The sequence below is a fragment of the Macaca thibetana genome, chromosome 12, assembly GCF_024542745.1.
Source record: "Macaca thibetana thibetana isolate TM-01 chromosome 12, ASM2454274v1, whole genome shotgun sequence".
Lineage (NCBI taxonomy): Eukaryota > Metazoa > Chordata > Mammalia > Primates > Cercopithecidae > Macaca > Macaca thibetana.
In genome coordinates, this window is record NC_065589.1 from 91,142,931 (window position 1) to 91,166,214 (window position 23,284).

The 23,284-nt window shown below is 39.5% G+C and overlaps 1 protein-coding gene across 1 annotated transcript in view; it reads left to right on the forward strand.

The window, feature by feature from the left end:
• Positions 1-383: 383 nt before the first annotated feature.
• Positions 384-23,284, forward strand: part of ARL5A (ADP ribosylation factor like GTPase 5A) — a 30,458-nt gene continuing 7,557 nt past the window's right edge. Inside the window, exons 1-5 of the mRNA XM_050750361.1 lie at positions 384-779; positions 13,839-13,899; positions 14,725-14,872; positions 16,597-16,680; positions 22,315-22,466. Of these exons, the coding sequence (XP_050606318.1) occupies positions 734-779; positions 13,839-13,899; positions 14,725-14,872; positions 16,597-16,680; positions 22,315-22,466 (491 nt within the window). The 5' untranslated portion in view covers positions 384-733. The remainder of the gene's footprint in view (positions 780-13,838; positions 13,900-14,724; positions 14,873-16,596; positions 16,681-22,314; positions 22,467-23,284) is intronic.

Consider the following 23,284-nt stretch of genomic DNA (forward strand, 5'->3'; position numbering starts at 1 on the left):
TTTAAGGCGACTATCTAGGTAAGGCCACTGACTTCAGCTGAGTGTCAGAGGGCGGCAGGCTTTTCCCTAAAAGACCCAGGGGGGACACCATGTCTTAGAGGTCAAGACGTGGAACTTTTACTGGTGTGCCAAGGGTTGGGGATGGACATGGGGTACTCAATTATATGTTCACATTATGGAGCAATGGAGGAGATTCGAGAGAAATATAAATACTCGGGGACGCAACAGCAAGCAATCGGAAGCCATCTGCCCCAACTTGCGGCCTTCACAGCCTCAGTCCCAGGGAAAGGTCCCACGCCTTCAGCAGTCTTGGTTATGCAAATAAGCGAGAACCAGGCGGGCGCCCTTTCCCAGGCTCCGCCCCTCTGGCCGCGCGCCTGCGCACTCACGACCCGCCAAACCCACCCCTCGCCTCCCCCGCCCGCGTGGTCGTCGCCACCGCAGCCGCCCGAGAGGAACTGGGGGAGGACGGTGGCCCGCGAGGCTCGTCGCAGACAACGCGGCGGCGATGTCCGCGAGCCAGGCGAGTGCCGCGGCGGCAGCGGCGGGGCCTTGCGCGCGGCAGGGCGGCCTGGGCTGCGGCCTCCCTCCGGTTCCCTGGAAGCGGGCCCGCGACCAGCGCGGGAGCAGCAGCAGAGGCGGAGGCTCCAACGCGTCTCTCTCCTCCCCTTCAGCTTGAGCCAGGGGAAGCCAGGCGGCCCGGGTGTCTGGAGGGGGGGTCTGCTGTCCGAGAATGGGAATTCTCTTCACCAGAATATGGAGACTGTTCAATCACCAGGGTGAGGAGCTCGGTCCGCGGGCGTACGGGTGGAGGAGAGGGTCAGCTCGGGCCGGCTGGGTAGGGGGTCTCCGAATACTTCCGGAATGTGGGCGGCGCGGTCGGGCGCCGCCTTAGAGCGGGGTGCAGGCTGCGCCGATACGGCCCCGGGACCGTTCGGTTCCCGCTCCCGAGCTTGGGGATGGTTCCTGACTCGCAGCCCTTTGTCTTAGGGGACCTTCCTAATAAGTCTTTTCCGCAATACACCCATTGCTCCGATTTCGATTGAGAGTGGAAAATGTTTCTTGCCGTACGTCCAACGTCCCTAAGTATCACGGCCTGGCCTTTCAGCCCTTTCTTTGCTCACCAATTGGATTTGGACACCACATAGAAATGCTGGGGTCTTCTGGAATGAAGGTTATAGATTGCGGCCCTAACCGCACCACTGAGCGACCGCTGTTGCAGAATGCGGAAACCGGGAGGAATCGCTTGACTTGTCCAGTACACCTCTGGTTTATGAGCCTGCCTTCCACTGCCATCCCTCTTTGTGTGTGTTGGGGGCAGCGGGAGTTCTTCTGCCTCCTGAATTGAGATGGACTTCTCTCCATTTGTTTTCCTTATTATACCTGTGTTTCAGGTTAAGCTTAAGGTCATTTTTCTACTCGTGTGGGTTATTTGCTTAGACAGTTTTTGTTTGCTGGGTTAAAAATGTTAAAGTGTTTCACTGAAAGTTTTAAAAACATACCATATGAAACATTTGTTAACCATAGGTAACTAGCAAGTTACTAAGTGTTAAGTGTGTTATATAGGGATGCTTAAGTTCAGCCAACCTCAGACATGACCATGAAATACATATCAGGCTTATTAAAATTTGTTACAAAATGACTAAAACTGGGGAAAGAATATAATTTGAACCCAAAGACTGGATACTTATTAAGATATAGTGGCGTACTTTTGTTTCTTTTTAACTCGTTGGGTGGTTCATCATCCCGCTGTCAGTAACTTAGTTTGTGTTTTTCTCTTGTGTAAGCTGGTTGGTGGTGTTACATCCCAGTTTTCCAATAAAGACTTACGTGAATGTTGATATCTATTATGTACACGTACTACAACCACCTCCTTCATGATCTAGCTGCTCTTGTAAGAAGCTTAGGGGAAGCAAGCATAACTAGAACTTGTGATCCTTTATCTTTTACACACACACACACACACACAAATGTGTAGATAACGTGATACCGAAAGAAAGGGCAGTATCAATTTTTCTGATAAGAGGAGTTTTCATAAAGTAGAGAAAATCAGTTCTAATCAGCACTGTCTCTGACTGGCCTGGCTGTTTGTGTTGGGAGCAAGAGAGTGGGAACCAGTCACTTAAACTCTGGTTTTCTGGTCTAGGTTTTCTCACCTAGAACACCAGGGTTCTGTGGAGCCTACAAATCTTGTAAACTTTATTTCTACATTTCAAATATTAAAACTTACATTGCTGTAAGACTGGTAGTACTTACAGTAGATAAGATCTAGTTTTAACATCCATCATTTTATATTATTTTTAGCAAAGCTAGTGTTTCATCTGCTGTGAGGTTTAGAAAGACTGCTTGTTAATTGAGCTCTAGTACTGCCAGAAAAATAGATATCACCACTTTCTGTTTTGAGTCAATGATAAAATTATTTGTTTCTGTAAGTTAAGAATAATTGAGAACTTTGCCAACAGCTCCTTGGAGTAGTAAATAGTAAGGGTGTGTGCTCTGGTATCACTACAAATTGCTAATAGTAGTGTTTTTATAACCTGTATTTTGTGGTACTTTTTGACGGGACGTTTATGTCAGTTTGGCAGAAATTAATAAGGGAATTAATGAAGTTAAGTTCTAGAAAATTAGATGTGAATATTGTGAAAATATGAATAAATTATTTCTCTTCTGGTAAACAATGTGGCTTATCAATAGGGTCACTTTTCAGAATATCCACCATTTAATGCCAGATATTTGTTGGGTTTTTTTTTTTTTTTTTTTTTTTTTTTTTTTTTTTTTTTTTGAGACGGAGTCTTGCTCTGTCACCAGGCTGGAGTGCAGTGAAGTGATCTTGGCCCACTGCAACCTCTGCCTCCCGGGTTCAAGCGATTCTCCTGCCTCAGCCTCCCGAGTAGCTGGACTACAGGCGCGCGCCACCACGCCCAGCTAATTTTTGTATTTTTAGTAGAAATGGGGTTTCACCATGTTGGCCAGGATGGTCTCGATCTCTTGACCTCACGATCCGCCCGCCTCGGACTCCCAAAGTGCTAGGATTACAGGCATTAGCCACGGCAGGGTTTTTTTGGTTTTTTGTTTGTTTTTTTTTTTTTTCTGTATAGGACGTATTTAAGTTAGATATGTCTTGGACGCTCTTGTTTTACCTTCAGTGGATTCAGAATACAATCTTATATTCTTTTCATAGAAACTCTTGGAAAGAATGTTTCGGGAGATTACAGAATTTGCCATCTGATGAAACTTAAACTAAGCAGTATCTCCTGTTTCTGAAACCCCCTGAGAATAGCTTTTTCAGTTAAAGCTCAGATTGAGTGCACAGTGAAAGCTCTTTGTATACTGTTCGAACTAGAAAAACCGGAGGTCACATTTAGATGATACTGAGCTTTAGTAGAGTACAAACTTTATCCTAGATGCTGTCATTTAAATCATTTTATTGTATTTTATGTTTTAACAATCTTTTGAAGTAGTTATTTCCCCTGAAAAGGGAAAACTGAGGCTCAAGTGGAATGATTTTTTTTTTTCCCCAGGCCATACAACTGGTATATGCCAGAGTCAGGCAAGTTAAAACACTGAAGGAATGTGTTGCTGATTTTTGGTCTTTTTAAAGAAGAGATCAACATCATTTTTTCCTCCCTCCTCCTCCCCCCATTAACTTTTTTAGTTGCTAAACTCTAGGTTGTCTTTAGAACTTCGAAAAGTTGCCATTAGTAACTTTTTTAATAGAAGAGCTTGTGATCAGTGGTTTACTTGTTTTCAATAAACAAATATTTAAACACCTATTTAGTCCAGGAACAGACAAAACAGACAAATTCCACTGCCTTTATGAAGCTTTCATGCAGTGTGGGGAGACAGGAAATTAACTCACTTTGTCTCTACAAGTAAAATAATAGTGGTTAACACTTGTGCAAGGTTCACACAGGTTGTTTGATTTAATCTTCACTTAGTTGATTTACTCTTCACAACAACCCTACTAGGTAGATATTATTCCCCTTATTTTACAGGGGCAAGGAAACAGGTAACTTGCTTAAAGCACTATAGTTAAAAGTGATAGACCTGGATTTTAACTAAGATTATCTAGTGCCAGAATTATTTCTCCTACACACACCTCCCCTCCACCCCCCTGGATTTTAACCGAGATCTAGTGCCAGAGTCAGTTCTACACACACACAGACACACACACACACACACACACACACACACACACACACACGTTTGCCCACAACTTCATATAAGAAGGACTTTGTATAAGAAGGACTCAGATAAAAAGAACTGACTCTGATGTGAACTATAAAAGAAGTTGTGGAATTTCCTCCTTAATGGCCTTGTATTGCTCTCTTGATTGGTTGCTAGAAAAGGAATTGTAAGTATCAATGGGTGCAGAAGAAGCTGCCTGTGCTTCAGGAACCTGATGCTGAGGAAGCCACCTCTGCCTTTGGCTTATTATTATTATTATAAGGGAGTTCAAATGTGTAGAGAAGAGTACATATGGAAGCTGAGTAGCCAAGGGGTAGACTTGCCTCTTAGCTTCTAATACACATTCTCCTCAGTTTATGATAGGATTATATCCTGGTAAACCCACTGTAAATTGAAAATACAGTAAGTAAAAAATGAGTTTAATATGCCAGACTTCCTGAAAATCATGGCTTCAGCCTAGCTTGCTTTATACATACTCAGAACATTTACATTAGTTTACAGTTTGGCAAAATCTAATTCAAAGCCTATTTTATAATAAAGGTTGAATATTTCATGTAATTTATTGAATACTGTACTGAAAGTGAAAAACAGAATCTTTACCTGGGTACTTGAAGTATGGTTTCTACTGAATGTGTATTGCTTTTACAATATCACAAGTCAGAGACCATTTGTAAACCCTTTTTGCATGCTCTGTGGAAGTGGAGCTGGGTCCTTTAAACATTTTTCTTTTACCACTGGGCAAAATGTTAAGCTTTGTTGATAGGCTGTACTGGAGGGGCATTGCAGGAGGAAAGGGTGTTTGTATTTAGTTATAGTGTGCTTTCTTGACAGGCTCTGCTTGTAGCATGAACACCTTCTCCAAGGCCTGGCTCTTGTACTGCACAGTGGTCAGCAGCAACCAGCAGCGTCCCCTAGTACCTGTCTTAGTTGGTTTCATAATGGAAGGTCTCCAGTGAAATACCTCTCAATAAACAGTTTTTCCCAGCACCGAAGAGGGAGGATTTTTGGGTGGGTCCCACCTGCTGCTTCTCTGCCATTCAGTCAGCCAGTGTTAGGGAGTGGGAGGACCTTTATCTCAACCTTAGGGGTAGTGAGTGCTTCTTGTGTTTGTCATTCCCGTAATCTTTTAGCCAATCTCTCATTACTCCAGTCCCCTGTAATATTTTTTTGATACTGAACTTTCCAAGTTCAAATTATTGTGTGATTTCTGCCTCCTGATTGGATCTCTAATTTTGCCATGTATAATCATTGCTTTTTTTTTTTCCAGCAACCTCATAGTGCAAAAGAGAAGTTTGGTTATTACCCTGAAACTTCATTTGCCATTACTGAACTAGCAAATTTATTTTCAAACTTTCTTTTTATTGATAAGACTTTTAAGTTTTAAAAATTGAACTTTTAATACAAAATGACTTGATCAGATATCTCCCTCCTAACCTTTATATTTTCCAGATCTGATTTACTTATTCATGAAAAATATTAAGCTCATGCTTTATTCCAGGATCTGTTCTATGGACTGAGAGAACTTTAGTGAACTTGACAAATGGAATTTTTTGCTCTGAGAGACAAAGAATTGATAGGGCTTAGTGATAGTTCAGATATGAGGTAAGAATGATGAATTAGGATGACTCTCCATTTATTTTCCTTGGTGTTTTTGTGTTTTCCGATGTTGTATGATTCAAGAGATAGTAATTCTCTACAATAACAATTATTATGCTTAAGTTATTGACTGATGAGTTGGGGGGAGTACATATTAACTTTTAAAGACTGGCAATGAATGGAACTGGTAGACTGCCTCAGTGTGTCAAAAAGAAACGAAGGAGAAGGGAAACAAGCATTTTCATGACAAAACTGTAAGGTATTGATTGGTACGTTGAAGCCTAATTGATAATTCACAGTTCCATCAAAGCATTAGAACAGTGTGGTGGTTGTGGCTTATTTGAGTAAATACAGGAATGCTGTGACATAGTCTAAAATAAAAATCATACTAAGCAGTAAACTTCTGATGATTTGCATGCATCAAAGAGTTGGAATGGCTGAAAGTTTTATTACATTTGTCCATAATAACATTCTCATAGTAGGCATATTGGGATTCTATGGGGTCTTTATTTTGAAGTGCATTATAGCACTTTTTGGCTACAAATTTACATTTTGTATAGATGCTTTTCCTTCTTGCTAATGAAAGGAACAGGCTGTGGTGGTGAGAGTAAAGATGTTCAAAGAAAGTTCATCTAGTATTAAAAACTTTGTGACTAATCTGACCCTATCATTGAGTTGACATGTTTGTCTTTGAGCCCATTGCAGAGTTTGATCTTAAGTTTATAGTTCTCATTGTGACCTACATGCTATGTCTTAGATTTAGGAAGCTATTAAAAATGGTCATTGGTGGCCGGGACACAGTAGATCGTGCCTGTAATCCCAGCACTTTGGGTGGCCGAGGCAGATGGATCACCTGAGGTCAGGAGTTCTAGACCAGCTTGGCCAACATGGCAAGACCCCCGTCTCTACTAAAAATACAAAAATTAGGCCAGGTACGGTAAACTTCTGATGATTCATGTACAGGTGGCTTACACCTGTAATCCCAGCACTTTGGGAGGCCAAGGCAGGTGGATCATGAGGTCAGGAGTTTGAGACCAGCCTGGCCAATATGGTGAAACCCCGTCTCTACTAAAAATGCAAAATTAGCTGGGCGTGGTGGTGTGTGCCTGTAGGCCCAGCTACTCGGGAGGCTGAGGCAGGAGAATCCCTTGAACCTGGGAGGCAGAGGTTGCAGTGAGCTGAGATCATGCCATTGCACTCTAGCCTAGGCAACAGGGCGAGACTCAGTCTCAAATAAATATATACAAAAAAATTAGCCGGGCATGGTGGCACCTGCCTGTAGTCCCAGCTGCTTGAGAGACTGAGGCAGGAGGAGAATTGTTTGAACCCAGGAGGTGGAGGTTTCATTGAGCCAAGATCACACCACTGCCCTCTAGCCTGGGCAACAGAGCGAGACTGCGCCTCAAAAAAAAAAAAAGGTCATTGGTGCTTTATTGTAAAAACACACACAAAAATAATTCAGATAGAGCTATGTCTTGGGAGAGAGCAACTAGAACTTGGCAATGAATGTCGTTTGTAGGTGTTGGGGTGGAATAAGGAGGTAAAGATCCTCTGAATCATGGATTCTTCATTGGAATGCCCTCCAGAGATCTCAGACTACATGTGGTTTTTTGGGATATTTTCCAGGTTCTGTTTATGTTTGATCGGAGTTTCTTTCTTCCTTTTTCAAGTATTTTAACCATTTGTTAAGAATATGGTATGTTCAAATATATTAGTTTGGTTTCCCTTGATTGACTTTAGAAATCTGCTTAGGTCTTAAGAGTTTGGGGGCATGGTTGCATATTTATGCATTTGTAAGTATATAGGAATTCATTGAGTTTGTAAAATTAAGCAGAAGAGTAAGGTCTGCAGTGTGGAGAAATGGCGTGAGCAAAATTAAATGATTGGAAAGTTTATGACACGTTGTAGAGACCGAGTAGAGCAGCTTTTCTAAATTCTAGGAGGTAGGTCAAGAAGAGTTAGGGGAAGATTTGGGCTAAGGCTTAGCTTTCTTTGTCACACTCATCCTTTTTCATCATGTTTATCTAACGATATTACCTCAGTTTACTTACTCACTTTCAGGTGCAGCCAGAAGGTTATGGGTCCTCCAAAGCTTCAGACCTTGGTTAGTTTCCCTCCTCTTGTTCATAGCCATTTTACCTTTCATCTTTCCTGTTCTACTGTAACAGTAACCTAACCTTTCACCTACTAGGACTTCCAGCCATTTCTAACTTTGTAGAGCAGGACTGGTCCCTGCCCAAATTCCACAGCTAGCCGCTTCATTTCTTTCTTACCACCGGCTCCGACGCGCTTTTCTCTATTAACATTTTCCACCATGCCAGACATGTGGATTCTGTCTATTTATTTATTGGAGACAGGGTCTCACCTGTCGCCCAGGCTGAAGTGCAGTGACACAATCTTGGCTCACTGCAACCTCCGCCTCCCAAGTTCAACTGATTCTCATGCCTCAGCCTCCCAAGTAGCTGGGACCACAAGTGTGTGCCACCACACTCAGCTAATTTTTGTATTTTTAGTAGAGACGGGGTTTTGCCATGTTGGCCAAGCTGGTCTTGGACTCCTGACCTCAAGTGATCCACCCACCTCAGCCTCCCAAAGTGCTGGGATTACAGGTGTGAGCCACCGCACCTGGCCGAGACATGTGGATTCCTACCCTATATCATCTACTATACCTTCTCTCTCCAGTGTGCTTTCTTTATTTCTAGGCACTGTTAAAGAAAGATTTGAAGCAGTTTAAATCCTAATCCACCACAGGATAGGTTATCTAATTTCAGCTTATTGATTCTCTAGTTCATTCCATACAGTGGGTGTAAAAGATGATGCATCTTGAAACAGTTAACCTTTTCCTTTCCTCAGTAGGCAACTAACTTGTGTTATAAGATGAAATTCTGGAATGAGTAATTTCTGCCATCTGCTTTATCTTAGGCTTGTCTCTGTGTTGTTGCACATGGTTTTGTTCAGAGCAGTTTTACCTTGGTGATCACGTTCAGCTAGTGGCCAGGTATGATAAAGAATCTTACCTCTGCCTCCTGGGTTCAAGCGATTCTTCTGCCTCAGCCTTCCAAGTAGCTGGGACTATAGGCACGCGCCACCAGGCCTGGCTCATTTTTTTGTATTTTTAGTGGAGATGGGGTTTCACCACCTTGGCCAGGGTGGTCTTGTACTCCTGACCTTGTGGTCCACCTGCCTCGGCCTCCCAGAGTGCTGGGATTACAGGTGTGAGCCACCACGCCCAGCCTAAGAGTCTCTTTTTTTTTTCTTTTAGTAGTTTTCGCCAAGCTAGTTTTTCCTAACAGAACTGTTAGAAAGCACCAGGTTTGGAATTAGGACGTAATAACCAAGTCCTAGGGACATGGCTGAAGTAAGGAGACCACTTTAAAAAATACCTGTACTAAAGCCAAATGAGGTTTTACTTTAAAGCTCTCATTTTAGGAGGCTATATAGTTTTTTCACTGATATGTCCTACTGTTATTCAGTGTATCCTTTGAAACTCCTTTTAGAAGTTCTTTGGAAACAAAATTTTAAATAATTCTTCATATTTCACTTAACAACAAAAAGATAGCACTCATTTTAGATACCTTTTAACTTATGACCAAGATGATAGCAGGTGGCTCGTCTCCCACTTTAAAGTCAAGTTCATCTTCAGAGTTTAAAAGATTTGCCACCATTAGGTGACAGTATTCAAAATGGTGTACCTCAGGCTCTGAAAGCAGTTATGAAAGAAGCGTAGCAAACTATTTTGAAAAAATGGTAACGTGGTTGGAATAAGGGTTTAACCTTAACTGATTAAGGACCTTGTAAGAAACTAAGAGAGTACTGTTTTTTACTTCATGGTCTCTGTGTACCTTATTTATACATATATACATTTTTTACTCATTCTTTATTGTTATATATTATAGATTCTTGCCTATATTTTTGTTTCCTTTTGGACTTTTCCTGCTAATTTTGTACTATTTTTAGGGTACCATTTCTTTTATTTGTCGGAGTAATTGTATTTTCTTCCTGAATGTTGACAAGCCCATCTAAATTCTGGCCTGTAGCTAATACATTGGGGGAATGGAGAGGAGGCGGGGTGGGATATATTCCTGGAACTTAAAAATAAGCTGACATTTTGGCCGGGCGCGGTGGCTCAAGCCTGTAATCCCAGCACTTTGGGAGGCCGAGACGGGCGGATCACGAGGTCAGGAGATCGAGACCATCCCGGCTAACACAGTGAAACCCCGTCTCTACTAAAAAATACAAAAAACTAGCCGGGCGAGGTGGTGGACTCCTGTAGTCCCAGCTACTCGGGAGGCTGAGGCGGGAGAATGGCGTAAACCCTGGAGGCAGAGCTTGCAGTGAGCCGAGATCCAGCCACTGCACTCCAGCCTGGGCGACAGAGCGAGACTCCGTCTCAAAAAAAAAAAAAAAAAAAATCTGACATTTTGAGAATGCTATGGTTAAAAATCAGTATTCACCTGGGAAGCTAAAAACTTTTACCCAAGTCAGAGATCAGAGTATAGCTTGATAATGAATTCTAGTTGTATTAAAAATGTTTATGAGTGCTTGTATTAATAAAACTGTAGAGGAGTTATGTCATCAGAAAGGGAATGCTTAATTTTGGGACATAGAAAAATGGAGTTAGGCAGAATTGCCATGCTATTTAAAAACTTTGTAGGTGCAAAGGTACCTTTTCTCAACAACTCGATTACCTTGCCCTCATGCAGGTGTGGCCTTGCTCTAAAGATGAATTCAGGCCAGGTACAGGGGCTCACACCTGTAATCCTAGCACTTTTTGAGGCTGGGGTGGGAGGATCGCTTGAGCCCAGGAGTCTGAGACAGGCCTGGGCAACATAGGGACACCCTATCTCTACAAAAGAAACAAAATATCCAGGCGTGGTGGTGCACACCTGTGATCCCAGCTACTCAGGAGGCTGAGGTGGGTGGATCGCTTGAGCCCGGGAGGTTGAGGCAACAGTGAGCCATGATTGTGATACTGCAATCCAGCCTGGACAACAAGAGTGAGACCTTGTCTCAAAAAAAAAAAAAAGGATTCACATCAGTCATTGCAGCCTGTAACACTCCTTGGGTTGGGATTCCATGCTCCCCAAGTAATCATCTGATTTTAATTCAGCCACCATGTAACATTTCCTCAGGGATAGACTGCACTTGTCTCTCATTTTTAAACATTTGGTCTTATTGTATGTTACTCATTCACTGTTCTTATTTATGTCTTAGTCATTTCCATGAATTGCCCTCTCTGAGTCCTGTCTATTCTGGGATAGTAGCAGAATTGTTTGTGGATCTGGGAGACTAAGGGCCATAGACGGAGTTTCACTCTTGTTGCCCAGGCTGGAGTGTAATGGCATGATCTTGGCTTAGTGCAACCCCCGCCTCCTGGGTTCAAGCGATTCTCCTGCCTCCGCCTCCCAAGTAGCTGGGATTATAGGTATGTGCCACCACGCCCCGCTAATTTTGTATTTTTAGTAGAGATTGAGTTTCACCATGTTGGTCATGTTGGTTGTGAACTCCTGACCTCAGGTGATCCACCCGACACCTCAGCCTCCCAAAGTGCTGGGATTACAGGCGTGAGCCACCAATCCGGCCTGGGCCCTAGGTCTTTAAAATGATTCTTAATAACTCACAAAAGGGACAGGTGGTCATGTCATTTAAGGACCCTAGTGGATTGTATTAAAATGTTTTATTTACTTGATCTTCCTATTTTTGTATAATAGCAGGTGCCTATAGATCATTAGGAATTTCCTCTGGTAAGTGGCAACTATTTGGAAAACATCTACCATTTGAATTATAAAGATCTTACTCTGAGGTGTTATAATCCTCAACATTTATTACTTATAGAATGAATATTAATTCAACATTTATTGAGTACCTTCTTTATGCCAGGAATAGTTGTTGTCGCTAGAAATGTAAAGATGATTAATATGTATTCTATATGGTTGAAGATGCCTTCTTAAACTGAGATTAGTGCACATGTAAATAATTAGGATAAGTGGTAGATTAGAGGTAGTGTGGGAAAGCAGGAGAAATTGATTCCACATGGAAAGCTAGACTTTAAAGGATTGGTCTAATTCCCTAAATGGATAATTAGGATAATTCCAGCATTTGGTGATACCACGAGTAGCTGTAGAGAAATGTTTGCTGTGAAGATATGTGCAGCTTATGTAGGGAGAATGACTTGAACTTTAGTTTATAGATGCCCTTCAAATTATGATGTAGTTATGTGTCAGTAAACTTGTTGTAAGTTGAAAGTAACTGAAGTCAAAACACATTTATTACATCTAACCTACTGAACATCATAGCTTAGCCTAGCCTGCCTTAAATGTGCTCAGCACACTGACGTTAGCCTCCAGTTGGGCAAAACCGTCTGATAGCACAGTATATACTATTATGCAGTACTGGTTGTTTACCCTTGTTATTGCATGGCTGACTGGGAGCTGCAGCTCGCTGCTACTGCCCAGTGTCTTGAGAGTGTCGTACTGGATATCACTAGCCTTGGAAAAGATCAAAATTCAAAATTTGAAGTACAGTTTCTAGTAAATTTTTATCTTTTCCTGGGCTGGTAAAACAGGTTAAGAACTCTCTCCTCTTCAGTGCTAGGCACTGCTGTGTGCTATTTTAATTGTTAAACAACCCTGAGTGATAGGTAGTATTTCCCCTATCTTACAATGAAGAAACTTAAGGTCAGAGAAATAATAAAAGTCATTTGCTCAAGGTCTTATAATACCATTAATATTTCCTTCAATTATCTGTTTCTATGTAGTAAGCCACTCTAATTTTATGACTTAAAGCAATGATTTATTATTTTTCATGTTTCTTATGAGTCGGCTGAGCTCAGCTAGGAAGTTCTACCTTGGGGAGTCTCCTTTGGTTGCAGTCAGATAGCAGCTAAAATTAGAATACTCTGTAGGTTCAACCAGGCTGCATAGCCAAGATGGCTTCTTTACTTGTCTGTCATCTCAACTAGAATGGCTGGAAGAGATAGGGACTGACTGGTCATCCCTTTCAACAGGGTCTCACCACATGATCAACTTGGGCTTACTCATTAAAAGGCACAGCAGTCTTGGACTTGCTATATGGTATCTGACTTACCGCAGGAGGACTTGTCCAAACGGCCAGGCAGCAACTGCAATGTTTCTGATGATTTAGGCTCAGAAATCATGCCTGGTCATTTCTGTTGCATCTGTGGGTTAAAAGTAAGTCACAGGGCCAGCCCAGATTCAAGAGGAGGCGGCTACATAATGGCATGACTATCCAGAGGCCATCTTGGACACTAGTTTCTTCCACATGCTGTGCTGTCTTTGCGGATTGCTTTCAGACGGCCTGGAAATAGATGGGTCTTACAAGGGCCTGGCTGAAATGTGAAGAGGGTGCAAGAAAACATCTGGGGAACGTGAATGTTTGAAAGAAGACCCAAGGAAGAGGAGTCATTGAAAAAAAATGAATGACTAGAGACAGGAAGAAAACTTGGAGAAAGTGGTGCCACAGAAGCCAAACGGGGGGAGGGAGTCACTGCCACCATAGCCATAGGTTCTTAGATTTGTTTTTCATGTTACAGTGGCCCTGTGGTTTTAAGGTACTCATAAATTACAATTACCCATTTAAAAAATGGTCCTTTTTTCCTTCCCACTCATTCCACTCCACATACACGTACCCAGTTGATGCCTGAATTTCCTGTTAGAACCTCATTGACGTAATCCATTGTGAAACATTTATACTTTAAGTCATTTGTAGATCGTTGTGATTATATTTGGTTTACTTTACTGAGAGTAGGCTTGCCTAGGAGTAGAGGAAATGTAGTGCTGTGACTTCCTAGAGAGGAGGTTGGAAAGATGAGAGTTGTCTCTAGAATAATGGCAATGGGGAAGGTGAGTATAATGGCACACTTCTGGTGGTCTTGCTAGGATGTTCTTTTGACTTTCAAGAAAGTATAAAGTGCCATGCACTGAATTATGCCATAGATAGAAGGGTGAAATACGGAATTTATTTTTGTCTATAATCGAATTAATCTTTTTTCTCCTTTTTTGAAGAAAAAATCACTGGTGTTTTCTCTATTTCAGAGCACAAAGTTATCATTGTTGGGCTGGATAATGCAGGGAAAACTACCATTCTTTACCAATTGTAAGTATTAACTGTCTTAAAAATTATTTTATTTCTAATTACTTTTTTGGCCTGGGTGATATTCGATCAATGAATGCAGTAAGAAATTACATGAAACCTAAGTTACCCTGTAAGAAAGCAGGTTGACTATAAACCTGGAGCCAAATCTCAGCAATACTTTGTAGAAAGCAAAAAATTTGTATGATATTGAGCATATAGTTGGCATTGAGTTGTCCGCTTGTTTTGTACTAAAACTCTTTTGTTTGTAGAAAGTAGAAAAATATGGCCAGGTGCAGTGGCTCATGCCTTTATCCCAACACTTCGGGTGGCAGAGGTGGGAGGATTGCTTAAAGCCAGGACTTTGAGAAACTGCTTGGGCCACGTAGTGGTATGCCATCTCTTTATAAGATATATATATATATATATATATACACATATATTTTAAAATTAGCTGGATGTAGTGGTGCACACCTGTAGTTCCAGCTACTCAGGAGACTGAGGTGGGAAGATTGCTTGATCCTATTGAGGAGGTCAAGGCTGCAGTGAACCTCATGCCACTGATTATGTATGATCATGCCACTGCACTCTGGCCTGGGTAACATTTAAAAAAAGAAAGTAGAAAAATATTTGTTTTTATAGTTTCCTGGAATGATCTAGTATATGCCAGATAGCCTAAGACCTAGTTCTAGCCCTGTTTAAACCTTCACTCATGTTGTAAACTAGTGGGAAAAAGATATTTAGGTATAAATTATAAAAGTTTATGCTGATTTGTCCTTGATTAAAAAATTGTTCAAGCAAGTTAGCTTCCGTGCTAATTGTAAAATATATATAAACTTTTTCCCCCAGTTCTATGAATGAAGTTGTACATACATCTCCTACAATAGGAAGTAATGTAGAAGAGATAGTGATTAATAATACACGATTCCTAATGTGGGATATTGGTGGCCAAGAATCTCTTCGTTCTTCCTGGAACACTTACTATACTAACACAGAGGTAATGTTTCTTACAATATTTAATGCTTGGAAAACAGAATGCTTGGAAAACATCTAGATTTGAGCCCTTATAGTTAATCTTTTTGAAATATCACAGTATGTTAATATAGAGAGAGTTTAAGCAGAGTAAAATCTTTGATTTCCTATTCCAGGGTCATTGTTCAATATGTCCACTATCATTGAACCTCTATAGGGAGAATTGGTGGTTAATTATGTTTTGATTGTGTATTGATCCCAGAACTTGTCTTTAGTAGTTTTTTTTTTTTGTTTTAAATGACTTCCATCTCATAGTTTATAATTTCATTTCTCTCTATTTATGTTTGACTGAGTTTAGCTCAGCAAATGAGAGGGTTTTGGTGGTTTGAATCCTAGCCAGTTTTACTATTTTCTTTTACAAAACACAATTGCACATTAAATAATTGTTTTTCTTTTCGTTATAAGGCATTTTAGACGTAATCATGTCTTTTAATTTACACATTATTTTCCAAAGGAAATTTCAGACCTTTGACATTTAAGTGCTTCATTGCATAGACCTGTGAATTAAAAGACTGACAATTGTTTTCGTAGTGTTCATTATAAGTTAATAAAGCTGGTTTATATGTATGGAAAGCTGACTTTTAAGTCATTAAGAAACCATTAAGTGTATCTAACAACCTGATTTCCCAACACTGCATTAGGCATTTAATCTTTTTTTTTATAAGGGAAGTTATGTGTGATTATAAAGGTATATATGCTACTGTATACATAATGCTATAGGTTTCAAATTCATGCCAACACTCTGAAAATTAACAGCTTTATTAAAATACCTTGGAATAAAATGGGCCTTACAGTGATAAAGTCACCTATCAGTAAGCTGTCAAGTGAGAGGGGAGGTAAAGTCACAGTTCTCTCATACATCTGCCTTTTGGTTGATGAAGTCTGAAGAATAGAAAAGATCCAGAAAATCGTAAGAGTTTATTTAAAAATTAAGATCTAGGTCCAAAAAATAAATAGTGCATAGGCGGTCAGAACCAACTTGGGCATCATAAATGCTATCATAAAGTGAGTAAGTTAAATCTCCATCTGTTCCTGCTGATCTGTTGCTTTTGGGTGCTCACGGAGTTGAGGAAGCAGTGCGAAGGAGCTCAGTCCTGCACAGCAGTCACAAGTCTTTCATTGCACCTTCTGATCCCAGTCTCATCAGTTCATGAGGGGGTTGTGCTTGCAGGTAGCAGGTGATACTTATGTAAGGAAGAGAGCTTGTTTTTAGATAGAGATTTATTCTTGCAGTTGGTTGATTTTTTTTTTTTAATTGATTTCTTTAACTGTCACATTACTTTACTCCCATACCCATGCCCTTTTAGGATTTCAGATTGATATTAACAAATAATATCTACCTGGAAGTAATAAATTCAGGATCATATTGTATGTTTTTCTTACTGATTTGTAGTGCAAATAGATGGATATAGGCCCATTAGCATTCAAGATACTGAAAACAGACATGCGTTTTATATATATTAGTTGGAATGTTAGTATCATATATTCTCTTTTCTCTAAAAATTAGTAAATATATTAAAATCGATCAGACCTTTTGGCTTCACAATGTATAGGTAGCTCTGATTTTCCAACAATACCATAAGATTCCAATTTCTTGATATTAATAGCCTGTATATCAAATAAACACATTATAAATTTTACAGATACCAAATTGTGTAATCACTAATAATTTTTTTGTAATTATTTTAGTTTGTAATAGTTGTTGTGGACAGTACAGACAGAGAGAGGATTTCTGTAACTAGAGAAGAGCTCTATAAAATGTTAGCGCATGAGGTAAGTAAGTAGTCTTTTTACATTAAATATGGGGAAGGGTATGTGAATCGCTATTTTGTTTTCTAGTTTCTCATGAGGGTGCTATCAATTTTAAATTTTTAAAAATAATTAGTTATTTGCTGGCCACGCCTGCTTGATTATTTTGACATCTCCCAATTTGGAATGTATCTGGAAGCAGCAGAAAGATTATGAAGTAAGTTGCAGAACTTTATTTCAGTTATCCTAGATACATTTGGTTTCACAATTTTCCTGGGCAAAAGTAAGTGCTATAAGTGGCTTTCATTTTGCATTTTGAATAGATTAATTATACAGAGGATTATCATTGGAAATGAGATTTTAAAGTACCTGTGTGCTTAGCAATTCTTGATTGTTACTCAGCAGACTAATATTTAAATGTAATTGCTGTTAGATTTCTCTAATACTGTCCCTTTGACTAAACAAAACTAGATGACTAGCCACATTTTCTTAGTCCTTGAAAAATACCGGCCGGGCACAGTGGCTCACTCCTGTAATCACAGCACTTTAGGAGACGGAGGTGGGAGGATCACTTGAACCCAGGAGTTCAAGACCAGCTGAGCAACATGGCAAGACCCCATCTCTACGAAAAATAAACAAAATTAGCCAGGTGTGGTGGCATGCACCTGTAGTCCCAGCTACTTGAGAGACTGAAGCAAGTGGATTGCTTGAGCCCAGGAGGTCAAGGCTACAGTGAGCTGTTCTTGCCAGTGCACTCCAGCCTAAATGACAGAGTGAGACCCTGTCTCAAAAAATAAAATTAAATTAAAAATAAATAAGTAGAAATAAAAATAGATTTAAAAATTAAGTTTTTTAAATAGAAAAATATTACGATAATGTAAGTTTAAAAAACAATAATATAGTCAACTTCATAACTATAATATAGTGTTTATATAGTATTTAGTAAAATTGAGTATTTTTGGATATTGCAGAAGCTACTTTCTCAACTCATTTATAGATAGGAATAGAAAAAATATTTAGATATGTAGAGTTTTTTTATTTCAGTGGAATGTTTTGCAAAGCTTAGGAAAACGAGTATCTTTGTAGTGAAGTTTTATGTTAATTTTATTATTGATTTGATGATCTGCTTTTGAGATTTGCTTTAAGAATTTTGTGTATTTCAGGCAACCTTTCAGGGCTTTAGGGAACCAAACCTAGTAAAGTAGTTTTGTAAGTTGAGGTTCCTCATTTCCTTATGACCACTAAGATGCACCTTTTCCTACTTTGGACTCTTAATTCCGGCAGCTGTGTTTAAACCTCGTGGAGGTTTACAGAAATACATCTTGCCATTCTGTGTTCATTTGCCAAATTCCATTTCTAGTTGGGATACAAGCAATAAGCCATAACAGAGGCAGAAGACAAAGGTTTTTTTTTTTTTTTTTTTTTTTTTTCTTTTCAACTTCATATTTTGCAAAAATGCAGCATTTTTCAGTTTATTCCAAAGGGTGGTTTTATGAAGAGTTTGGAAAAAGGAAAATTGATACAAATGTTATTTGTCTCTGGGCTATATCTTTTACTTTGTTAACAGGTAGTCACCCTATCTGATTTTTACTCTAATTGGCCAATATGCAGCAGGATCAGTATATGAAGAGCCCAGTAGCAGGGTTCAAAGTCTTTGATTTTTACTAGCTGAGGGCATTAACTTACATAGGTCACTTAACCTTATCTGTTATGGGTGAGTACACTGGGGCCCAGAAAGGTTATGTGACTTGACTAGCTTTTTAAGATCTAGGTTTTGAACTTGAGTATTCTCATTCAGACTCTTTATTAGCAGAAGAAAAAAGAAGACATAAGTAGGGCCTAGTTGGAAAGTGAAAGGAGACTGAATGGGGAGATGACCAGAGAAGAAAGGAATTACAGATGAAGTTGGGAGTTTGAGCAAGCTACTCAGTAGGGTCAAGAAGAGCCAAACAGGCAGAGTTCTGGAGAGAGACAAATGGATCAAAGAGTGAGAATGTGTGAGTGAAAAATAAATGTAGACATGATGTTACTTGGATGTTTCATACATACTACATAAACCAACAAAATCTTATTGTCATTGCTGATAACGATTCTTTACATTATTGCAAAATACAAAACTAAAAATTTTAAAATAATTTTCAAAGTTTTATCATAAATGAAGTGTTCAACTTTAAAACTCATTAATTTTAAAATGGTTCCAAACACCAAAGTCTGAAATTTTATTCAGAGTGACTCAACTTCTAGGAGTTACCTTCACAAATGAAGTGTTTTTGCTGTTGTTGTTGTTGTTGTTGTTGTTGTTGTTTTGTTACGGAGTGTCACTCTGTTGCCCAGGCCAGAGTGCAGTGGCACCGTATCGGCTCACTGCAACCTCCGTCTTCTGGGTTCAAGCAATTCTTCTGCCTCAGCCTCCTGAGTAGCTGAGATTACAGGCGCCCACCACCACACCCAGCTAATCTTTTAATATTTTTAGTAGAGACGAGGTTTCACCTTGTTGGCCAGGCTGGTCTCAAACTCCTGATCTCAAGTGATTTGCCCACCGCAGCCTCCCAAAGTGCTGGGATTACAGGCGTGAGCCACTGCGCCCAGCCCCCAAATGAAGTTTTAAGAAACAAATTGACAACTATGTATGGTATATAGAAGATGCTAAGTAAATATGTCTTGCAATTGCTGTTATTCATCTCCTTGATAAAACTAAAATATATCTTAGACTAAAAATTTGTAGCAGAAATGGTTTTAAAGTGTTTGAAATGGCTTATGTACAAAAGATCACCATTGTTCACCTTATCCTTTGACCCCTTGTTAAGTCGAGTTGATGAACAGCCTTAATTTAATATATCTATTTTCTACTGTTCTAATGTATACATATTTGGTTTTGGGGTTATATAATAGAAAGCAAATGAAGATTTTCTTCTCTTTCTAAATATTTAAAAATTGATAAAATAACTTCTTAAAAGTCAAGAACTCTAAAAGTTTGAAACTTTGAGATCTAGAAAAATTGATTTAAGGTATTTGGAGACCTTTTATTAAATGGCTTTGTTTTTTTGTATTTTTCAATTTTCAGTTTAGGGGCTTCTACAAATAATTTCATCATTAAGAATGAATACAAATTACTTATAATAACATAAACTATGTGTCGTAACTTGTGCCAAGTATTTGTCAGAAGGTTGTTCTTTCAACATGTCAACGTTAGCAAACTTGACCTATATAAGACTTCAGCACACACTAGCAAGACATACTGAAACTGAGAAGATAGATAGGAATTAAATCCCATGGAAAGTCCATCTACTTATTGACTCAGCCACATAACAACTATTGATAATGGTTTCTTTTATTTGTGTTTTTTTGAGACAGAGTCTTACTCTGTCACCCAGGCTGGAGTGCAGCAACACTATCTTGGCTCACTGCATCCTCCACCTCCTGGGTTCAAGCGATTTTCATCACTCAGCCTCCCAAGTAGCTCAGAGTACAGGTGTACACCACTACACCTTGCTGATTTTTATGTTTTCAGTTGAAACGGGGTTTCGCCCTGTTGGCCAGGCTGGTTTCAAACTTCTGGCTTCAAGATATCCCCCACCTTGGCCTTCCAAAGTGCTGGGATTACCAGTGTGAGACACCACGCCCAGCTGATTAATGGTTTCATTTTCTGTTTAGGAGAAAAGAAAAAATATTTACTGTATATCCTTGATAATAACTATATGTATACAAGTTATACTTTATCTCAATTGTGAACATTGTAGCAGTATTCCTTTCTGACCATACTTATTCAGATAACTGTATAAACTGTGGTAGCATTACTAGCTGCCATCCTGCAGAGGGCACTGTAATTAAAGTCAGTCCTGATTTTTTTTTTTTTTTTTTTTTTTTTAAATATGGAGTCTAGCTCTGTCACCCAGGCTGGAGTGCAGTGGTGTGATCTCGGCTCACTGTAAGCTCCACCTCCTGGGTTGACGCCATTCTCCTGCCTCAGCCTCCCAAGTAGCTGGGACTACAGGTGCCCACCACCACGCCCGGCTAATTTTTTTTGTATTTTTAGTAGACACGGGGTTTCACTGTGTTACCCAGGATGGTCTCGATCTCCTGACCTTGTGATCCGCTCGCCTCGGCCTCCCAAAGTGCTGGAATTACAGGCGTGAGCCAACGGGCCTGGCCTAGTCTTGATTGCTATATAAAATGTTTTATGTAACTCCTTTAACCAAATGAAAAATACAAATATACTACTGATGTTTTTATTTGCATCAGAATCATCAAAACTATATTCTAACGAGTCATTTTGTATCTGCTGAAGATTTTATTGATTCAAACACATACACACATTATTAAAACCAAAATATCTCAGTAAAATCCCTAAGAAGACAGATGCCATTCAACAGTTGTGAAAACTTGCAAGTGTGGCACCAAAACCTTAATTTTATATCTCTCAATATATAACAGAATTTTATGAGAATTTCATTTGCGAATTGAGTACATCCTTCATGGATTCTTGGCCCAGTATCCATGTAGGGAATTTAGGATATTTATTAACACCCTAAAATTGTACATAAACTTTAAAAATTTTTGTATATATGCATATGTGCGTTTTCAGGGGAAAGGTCTGTGATTTTAAACAGATTGTCAAGGAAGTCCCTAGCTTTAAAACTGGCAGGTAGAGAGGAGTGGGGCAGGAAAAGACTAAGAACCTGTGGCCTATTTTGTGAGTAAAACATTATACCTGTTATTTGGAGTGCACAATTACCTTTGGAAAAGGGTTTATGCAGTGGGTGTTTTGCTCAGATCAGATACTCAAAAGATAATGAGGAATAAATTCAGAAAGCCTAAAGAACTTGCCTCTGAGTCATAGCATTGAAGCGATAGAACTTCTTATTGGGGAAACTTGGTAAGTTTAATGCCACTCCAAGATGGCCATATTACCTATTCAAATCTAAGAAATCTTCATGTACAGTGACAGAAATTAGGGTGAATAGGATTGGTTTAGGATAGAACTTCAACTGAGAATTAAGCCCTAAGCTTTAAGGCATATATTGTAATGAATTCATTTATTTCCTATGCAGCTAGAAGGTACTCGCTATGTATGTTACTGGAAGATTTGCAATGTAGTCATTCATCATTTTCTGTGGAGCTTAATTCTCTTGTGGAATCATGATTGGGAAAGGCTGGTTTAGGAGGTTGGAGGGAAGGAAATATACACAAGAGAAATGATTTGAACAACATAGAGATGGCAGTGCCCAAAACTGTGTAGAGAGCAGTAGGATAGGTTGCTAATTACAGCAGAGGACTTATATGGGAGTGATGTAAGGTAAAACAGAAAAGTATAGGCAAGGTAGAATTTTGGAGAGCTCTCAAGTATTAGGCTAAAAGGTAGTTCTTTGCCATTTAAGCCTAATTTTGGATTTAGGGGGTGGGTAGTATGTATGCTGGAAAACATGACTGTTAAATACAGCACTTAGGACCATAAAAAATGGTAGTCTAAGACTACAAGAAATATGTAAACACATACAAGTATTAAAAATGTGTTATCAGCCTATGCGCTATGAGATGCTTTTATGTCACATAGTTGAGAAATTCTTGTTTACTAAGATTGTGAAAAAGATTCTGTTAATTAAGTTGAAAAATATGTGGAAAATTTATTGGCCTTTAAAGTTTTATTTGCTTTAATAGGACCTAAGAAAAGCTGGATTGCTGATTTTTGCTAATAAACAAGATGTTAAAGAATGCATGACTGTAGCAGAAATCTCCCAGTTTTTGAAGCTAACTTCTATTAAAGATCACCAGTGGCATATCCAGGCATGCTGTGCTCTAACTGGCGAGGGGTAAGAAGTCTTCCTCTTAGATGTTATCGAACTTGTATTTTGCTTAGAAACATGTATATCTTCTTTAAACTCCTAAATATTTAAGGCTATTGTGTACAAAACATCGTAAGGGACAGACGTAAGCTGTAGTTCATGTCTATAATCAGAGACTTTTTAGGGTGGTTCTGTAAATAGTAAAATAACGTAAACATAATACACATAAACCTACTGAACATGTAAGCATGTAGCTGTTAAAATTGCTGTAGGAGCTCAGAGAAACAGGAGTATCAGTGAGAGCTGGAGAAGTTAGGAAATACATTTTACGATGATAGTGAAACTGAAGACCTGACACTTGCTGAGCATGTCCTGTGTCTGGAGTGCTTTCCATATAGTGCTTCATTTAATCCCCATAACAGTCCTACAGAGTAATTGTTTGTAAGTGATATTTTATGCATAAAGAAGCTCAAGTCAAAGATAATTCATGTCTGAGACTACTTTGGGGTTACTGACTGTTGGAACTGATGCACTTAAACAAAAGAAGGATTGAGGGAATTGGAGAGAGTGTAGCAGTGATGGTCCTTGGTTCTGGAATGATAGGTGTTGGAAGAGAACTGTGTGCCTAGAGTAGAAATTTGCCCTGTCTAGTGCCCACAGTTGAAAGTATTTCAAGAAGGAAGTGGTGTGGTCGGCATTGTCAAATCTAAGATCAAGGACCAGGAGATGGAGGATGCCACTGAATTAACAACAAATGAATATATTCAACCATTTTGTCAGAACAAATTCTGTGCATTGGGAAAGTGGGCATAAGGTAAGTGTAGTTTAAAGAGGAGGTAGATTTT